Source organism: Hippoglossus hippoglossus, chromosome 7, assembly GCF_009819705.1.
Source record: "Hippoglossus hippoglossus isolate fHipHip1 chromosome 7, fHipHip1.pri, whole genome shotgun sequence".
Taxonomy (NCBI): domain Eukaryota; kingdom Metazoa; phylum Chordata; class Actinopteri; order Pleuronectiformes; family Pleuronectidae; genus Hippoglossus; species Hippoglossus hippoglossus.
Window position 1 is genome coordinate 27,690,393 of NC_047157.1, and position 7,500 is coordinate 27,697,892.

At 45.9% G+C, this 7,500-nt stretch overlaps 1 protein-coding gene and 1 long non-coding RNA gene across 3 annotated transcripts in view; one reads left to right on the top strand and one right to left on the bottom strand.

The window, feature by feature from the left end:
• ptk6b (PTK6 protein tyrosine kinase 6b) overlaps positions 1 to 7,500 on the bottom strand; it is a 26,280-nt gene that overhangs the window by 10,933 nt on the left and 7,847 nt on the right. The window contains exons 3-8 of one of the 2 annotated variants that reach the window (XM_034589816.1): positions 7,458 to 7,500; positions 6,891 to 7,056; positions 6,492 to 6,653; positions 6,049 to 6,230; positions 5,820 to 5,973; positions 5,288 to 5,514 (exon numbers count right to left, since the gene is read on the bottom strand). The exon at positions 7,458 to 7,500 is cut by the window's right edge and continues 118 nt beyond it. In XM_034589816.1, the coding sequence (XP_034445707.1) occupies positions 5,333 to 5,514; positions 5,820 to 5,973; positions 6,049 to 6,230; positions 6,492 to 6,653; positions 6,891 to 7,056; positions 7,458 to 7,500 (889 nt within the window). In that variant the 3' untranslated portion in view covers positions 5,288 to 5,332. Of the gene's footprint in view, positions 1 to 5,170; positions 5,515 to 5,819; positions 5,974 to 6,048; positions 6,231 to 6,491; positions 6,654 to 6,890; positions 7,057 to 7,457 lie in introns of those variants that run through there. The other variant, XM_034589815.1, reaches the window with a different exon arrangement.
• The window catches only part of LOC117764246, a 20,571-nt gene continuing 17,001 nt past the window's right edge, over positions 3,931 to 7,500 (top strand). Inside the window, exon 1 of the long non-coding RNA XR_004614350.1 lies at positions 3,931 to 4,716. This is a non-coding gene — a long non-coding RNA (uncharacterized LOC117764246). The remainder of the gene's footprint in view (positions 4,717 to 7,500) is intronic.

A 7,500-nucleotide genomic window follows, 5' to 3' on the forward strand; every position in this document is an offset into this window, starting at 1 on the left:
AGCAGGAGAAGGAGAAGCTGAGCAGGAGAAGGAGAAGGAGAAGGAGAAGCTGAGCAGGAGAAGAAGAAGCTGAGCAGGAGAAGGAGAAGCTGAGAAGGAGAAGGAGAAGGAGAAGCTGAGCAGGAGAAGGAGAAGGAGAAGCTGAGCAGGAGAAGGAGAAGGAGAAGCTGAGCAGGAGAAGGAGAAGCTGAGCAGGAGAAGGAGAAGGAGAAGCTGAGCAGGAGAAGGAGAAGCTGAGCAGGAGAAGGAGAAGCTGAGCAGGAGAAGGAGAAGGAGAAGGTCTGTGTTTGTGACACTTATTCTAGCGCCGGCGTGGGCATCACTTGAGGATGTAGGTCAGAGGTCGCTGTGTGGTAACTGCAGGATCTCCTTCCTGCGTGACGGTGCAGAAAGCAGAAAGGTCGTCCTTCATACCCTCGTCTTCATCATCCTGAGAGATCATCAACATTTCTGATGTAGACATATCACCTGATTCTAAACTCAAACTAGAAGGTCACTCTGCCACAGAGCACTGGTTTGTTCAGATTAACACGTCCAGATCTCATCTAAACACTGACCTTCACTGGAGCCTGAACGAAACAAGTGAAGAGTTCTCCAGATGAAACCGACAGAGGTTTCTGGAAATATTAGATCATGTGCACAGTTTGTTCTAAATGTTCTACAGACACCAGGGGCGTCGCCAGCAGGGCGGTCAACAGCCAACCCTTCCTTGTGCACAGAATCACTGCAGCTTCAGTTATTTCATATGAGGTCACTGTGACCTTTGACCTCCAAATTCTACTAAGTTCATCTGTGAGTCTGAATGAAAGAGTCGACAGAACAGGAACAAGAAAAGCTGCAGTTAAAATCAATTAACTCTGCACACGCACTCTAATACATGTAGATATCCTCAGAGCACACACACACACACACACACACACACACACACACACACACTGTGCACGTGACTCGCTCTCTGCGCACGTTGTCCTCTTTCAGCTGGAGACCTGCTGACGTCACTCTGATCTGCCCCTGGACGAACAACCTTCAGCAGCTTGACAGAGTGGAGACGAGGAGAATCCGTCTCGTCCTCTCTGAAGTGAAACATGTGTCTCTCTCAGATTCACCTTCAGCTGAGCCCTCGGCCGTGTTCACGTGTCAGAGCGACTTTTTATGAACATGAACCTGTTGAACTGTTTCTTCCATCAGGGCTGAAGTTCAGACCTGTGACTTCTTCTGGTTTGGTCTGTTTCAACCCAGTCGGCCTCCACAGAGCTGGACTGGTCCTCAGCAGCGTTTTAAACCTAATCTGCAGTATTATCATGTTTTCATGAGAGAAGGGGGGGGGGGCACTCGCTCCCTGGGAACACTGCTCCAGTTTCCAACCTCCAGCTGCTCGGTACCGTCCACTTCCTGCTGAGTTACACACTTTGCTCTGCAGCCACTTTGCTCTGCAGAGTGACGACGTCGTGGAAGAGACAGAATGTGCAGGATGAAGCTGAAGTCTTGTGACCTCAGAGGAAACTTCCAGTTCTGCAGGATTACGTCCGACACAATCTGTGTTTACACTCAAAGTCTGCTGCTGCCTCAGGATCTACTTTAACGAAGCTCTAACCCTGGAGCAGGTCACGTGGGACCTTGATACCATGATGTCAGCTCTTATCCAGGAGGCTTCATCTCTGGACGGTGGGAGGACGTGTGGACGTGTCGTCCATCTTTGTTTACCGGCTCGACTCGTGCGCTCAGTGTTTTCTCTTCTTATTCACGAGCTCCTTCAGTTTGAGACTCGTGGATTTCACGTTCAGATGAAGAAATGCTTCCACCGGAAAAACCTGTCATCAAATAACTCATTGAAACCAAAGAAACACTTGAACAAACGTCAGTGTGAGAACAACTACCTGAAATAGATACAATATATTTAACGTCCACTTTGAATTTGTTTTTAGATTTGTTAAATTTGTTAAATCTTGACGCTGTGAGGTTGTTTTAGAGGAAGTGTTTTAGAGGAAGTGTTTTAGAGGAAGTGAAGATGAGCCGTGTGTCACGCGTGTGAGGCAGGATCCGACATGTAGAGGACACGGTGTGGATGATGAACACGATCAGCTGGGAAACAGGAGCAGCAGGTTGTTCTCTGTTTCCATGTGATTCGTTCTTTAGAGTTGTGTCATTGGGAAAGTGTCATCTTCTATATTTGGCCTCAGCTGTAAAAGGTTGTGTTGTGTCCTCAGGTGAACTTTCTTTAACTTCAACTCGTGCAGATAATGAGGAACTCGATAAACCAGGTTTGAAATGAGCAGTTAGAAGGAGAGTTTACCCAAAATACTAAGAATCTGCAGCGCGGGAAAGAGGTCGGTGATCTAGTCTGTACAAAGGTGAGTGTGAGTGAAGGTGACGGAACCTGGAACCTGGCAGAAGAGGAGAGACTCTGGTTGTGAGACACAAACTGGAAAACAGTCCTGATGACAAACACAATCACACGTGGACACATTCTCACTGAACTGGTGTGAATGTCACTTTGGAGTTTATCAGGTTATTAACTTTAGGAGCTGATCGGTCAGGTTTCCCTCGGAACTCGAACCAAACAACGTGTTGATGAACTGTATCTTAAAGAAGATATGTGTCATCATACATGTTCACAATCACACGCACGGTCCTACAGAAACATCCAGAAGGAATGTCGGCCATGTTGTCTTGTTTTCACTGAGAGCAGCGAGTCGGTCTCGTGACTCAGCCTGAACCAAACACAAACCTCTGTGTCCTGAACGTGGACATATCTCCTCCATGTTTCCACTGGTGCAAAACAAACTGCAGCAGAGGTTTCCTCCCTGGAACCGAGTCCCTGGAACTTACAGATTCCAGATCAGGTGTTAAACGTCTATAAATAGAACCTGGAAGATGTTAGAAATGTTCCATCAAGCTTCAGATGTTGCATTATAACATGTTCCTCTAGTTTGAGATGGAATTACATTCAGCTTCTCATTTCCCCAGACTGTGTATTCAGCCTGAGTGTGTGTGCATGGGTGTGTGTTTGCTTTGGATGGCGCTTGGCGAAGGATCCAGGCAGCTGTCCCGGGGGGGGCGGGTTCAACCTGAGGGCCTGAGGGCCTGAGGGCGGGAACACCACAGCTACTGGGCCGTGCTAAACCACTGGTCCGGGTGGTTTCCTGCCTCCTAGACCGTGTGTGTGTGTGTGTGTGTGTGTGTGTGTGTGTGTGTGTGTGTGTCTGAACGTCTGTCGAGGTAACGTCAGGATGTGACTGTATTTCTGCCTGTCCTCCATTAACGGGGAGGGAACTGGGTTAACTGGGTTAACTGGGTTAACTGGGCGACATGATTGAAGGACGGGGAGTCACGTATAGCATATCAGCTAACACACACACACACACACACACACACACACATAGTTTCATGCACCTTGTCCTGGCATTGACCTAAGACACCTCAGTGAGACGTTTGTGTATGTGACACATTTCAAGTATGTGTGTGTGTGTGTGTGTGTGTGAATACACATCAGGGTGTTTGGTATCCAGTGTGTACACCACACACACACACACACACACACAGTGTCCTTAATGAAATCCCAAATGAAAAACATCATAACAATAAGGAAAATGATGAAGAAGTAATGAGATGATTTATAGACCTTTTAAATAATTTCACATGAAAATGTCATAAAAACAGTCAAATAAAAACAGGAAGTCTTTTCACAACAAGCAGCTTGTAACATCCTGTCCGCACCAGGCTCAACGTGATTGGTCGGTGTTCATGTTCACGTCACAGTTTACTTTATTGTGTTAAAGGATCAGTAACCTGATGCTGATTGGTTGTCATCTAAGGTTAGAAAGACGTTTCTGATAAATACTTTAATTTCTTAAGGACATTACAAAAAGAGAAAAGTGTCTTTGCTTGAATCAAGACGACTTGTTTCCACAGCTTGACGGATCATTGTTCCTGGTTGAACAGTTTTAACATCAAAGATTTAGAGAAACTGTTAAATACTGAAAGTTTAACATGAAAGTCAAGTTCAGTCAACGTTGAGCTGTGCTGCCCCCCACTGGACAAAGATGAATATTGCCGCTTCTGACAGGTGCTGAGTAGAAATAAAACTTTGGTTCAAGCCACGAAAGTTTGTTGATTGATTGTTAAAAGCATGAAGTTACTAATAATTTGAAATGATTAGTTTGAGTCTGACACTTCCTCCAGCTTCACATGACCTTCAGCAGATGACCTGGTCGTCATGGAAATGATGGAAGTTCAGATTCCTCAGAGCTGCTCATCGACTTAATGATCAAACTTCTGTTCAAGTTGTTTCGTCAAGTTTCCAGACTTTGCAATAAGCATTTGTCAATATTCACGTTAAGAAACTGCAAAAATAGATTTTTTATTTAGAAGAAATTAGAAGAACTTTACTTTCTTATAATTAAAGTTTCAAGAAGACTTTCTGACACTGCAGATTTATCTAACATGAATCACTTCATTTAGAAAACCTGGGCTGTATTTAATATAGATTTACAGTTATAGATTAATCTGCAGATTGTCGTCTCCATTAACTGATTCACTTTGAAAAACGCTCATTACAAAGTAAAGGCTGATGTTTTATTTTCATGCTCCTCTTTAGCTCCGGATGGAAACTAACAGGTTTCAGTCTTCGATCACATGAGACTCAATAAACCTGGAACTTCTCAGTTTGCTTCTAAAAAAACGAACAAAAATTATGAATTGATTATAAACAAGTTTGTTTTCTTATGGTTTCGGCTCTAAGGAAATAATAATCAGTTGAATAATGGAAAAGAAATTATAAAATGTGAACTGAATAAAAACTATTAGTCTTTGAGGTCGCTTTATAGAAGCATATATATATATATATAGTGGTGTCCAAATGTTTAGTGACGTTTTCTATTTCACTTATTGTTTCCCATAATGCATCATGACAAATGGTGCACAGCCGATGCATTATCTCCCATCATGCATTGCACTCGCGGCGTAGACGAGAGGAGCGAGAGCAGCAGGAACAACCAACATGTTTTTTACCTTAAAGTATAAATACTATGTGTAAATAAACATTTGAACTGTGGGGTTTTCCACCGGGAGAGGTTGTTGTTGTTGTTGTTGTTGTTGTTGTTGATCACAATCCTGCACAACGACGTCATTATGACCCGAAAGTGTTTCCTCATCTTCCCCGATGAGCTCACTTTATAGTCACTACATACTGAGTGAGTGGGTGATTGTGTTCTTTTACTTCCTGGTGTTTAAATAATCGTCCTCGGTGACGAGTCGCCGCTCCGTGTCCGTGGCGCTGTGCGTGCACCGCAGGAGGTCAGAGGAGGTCGGAGGAGGTCAGAGGAGGGCGGAGTCACCCCATCTCGTACGAGCTGCCGTCCAGCTGCAGCTTCAGGGACTTGAAATGCGGCCGCTCGTTGGGCTCGTGGCTCCAACACTGCATCATGATGCCGTACAGAAGGTCGGGGCACTTGGCGGGAGCGGGCATCCTGTAACCTTTAGTGACCTGCTGGAACACTTCCTGATTACTGAAGGCTGTGGGCGGAGGGAGAGAGGGAGAGAGGGGGAGAGAGCGAGAGAGGGAGAGAGAGAAGAAGTGGAAGTGGTGAAGTGAGGATTCATGTTTGTTTCCCACTCAAACATCTGTACATTCACCTGCAGACTTTCTGCTGAACCACAAACGTTTAAATACATTTACTTTCACTTCCTTTAACATTTTTACTGCAAAACTCACTTTCCAGCACCGAAGAGGTTTTTAAATGATCAGAGTGAGAAATGATAAACTGTAGTGTGATTACAGAAGCACCACGAATCCCTTGAGTTACAGTGGTGGACCAGACCTGGGTAAGGAACGCCTCCGTACGTGATGATCTCATAGAGCAAGACGCCGAAAGACCAGACGTCCGACTTGTTGGAGAACTTCCCGTGGCTGATGGCCTCGGGAGCGCACCACTTGTAGGGAATCTTCTTATCCTCTGAGATGTAGAACGGCTCCTGGATGAAACAAACCTTTTAATGATCTATTCCTGTATTTATTTCATCGGGTGCATTTCCTCCCTCCCGCCGCACCTTGATCACTCGGGCCAGACCGAAGTCGGCCACCTTACAGATGTAGTCGCCTCCCACCAGCACGTTTCGAGCCGCCAGATCTCTGTGGATACTGTTCTGCTCCTCCAGGTACGACATCCCATCAGCCACCTGGGCCCCCATGTCAATGAGCGCCGCGGCGTCCTGCAGCGCCCCCTCTGGGCCTGAGGCGGACACGAAGAAACGCAGAGGAAAGAACACGCACACAGATTTAGACTCAAAACAAAGAAGCACGTAGTGAAGAGGCCTGAGATGAGCACAAGAAGAAGAAACAGTCATCTATTGCACTTTTAAACAGAAAGTAAAGTTCTAGTATTGAACGGATCGTTGATGTCGACTTTATCGCCACCTACTGGCCCGGCGTGCCTGGAGATATTTAGTAAAACGAAGGTCGTGTGGTCAGAGATGTTTTTAAAAGGTTTAACCTCTGAGGAACGTGAGCAGGCTGCCTTTCTCCATCAGCTCGGTGATGATGTAATACGGAGACGACGCCGTGCACACAGCGAACAGAGAGATGAGGTGACGGTGACGGAGACTCTTCAGGATCTGAACCTCCCTCTGAAACTCCCGGTGGTTCAACTCCGAGTCTGGAGACGGAGGGTGGAGGAGAGGAAGACAGAGCGAGACGGAGAGAGAGGAAATGACCATTTAATACATACGTCAGACTAAATAAAGAAACAAACTGATTTTTAATAAATCTACAGAGAGTCAAAGCTGATGAGAAGCAGAAGGTTCATATTATGGAATTTAAGATTTAGATCATTTAATGATGCTGTAGGTTTCGGTGCCAAAGTCGACCTTCGTGAGCCGAGAGGAGAAAGTACCACTCTTGATGATCTTGATGGCGACGTTGATGTGGTTTTTCCAGCGTCCTCGGTACACGTCGGCGAAGTACCCCGTCCCCAGCTCCTCCTCCAGGGTGAACTGCTCCTGCGGCAGCTCCCACTCGTCCACTGTGAAGTGGTTCAGGTCTGGGGTGTCGGGTTTCTTCTGATGGAGGAACCACAGAACACACAATCCCATTAAAATATATACGTATGCATGGTTTTATAACATTAACACGTCAAGAATCTCAAAAAGCACCATTTGTTTCAAAAGTGTCAATCAAGAGTCAGTCTCAGCTGTCAATCAAGACGTCTCCGCCCATTTGGATATCATCAAACTGATCAGAAACACGAACACTTGAACAAACGTCAGCTTCTCACACATTCAGACCAAAGAGGACCAGCGGATCTGTTCTGAACCCCCCCCCCCCCACAACCGATCACAGCCTCCACCTTCATGACCGTAGGGTTTATGAGGGTTCCTAATAAACTGACCACTGACTTCATTTCACTGAATGTGCCCTCAGGGGGAGAAACAAGAACACGAGGAACAGAAAGGAGTCGTACTCTCCTGCAGAGGGTTCCCAGTTGCCCCGTGTTGACGAGGCTG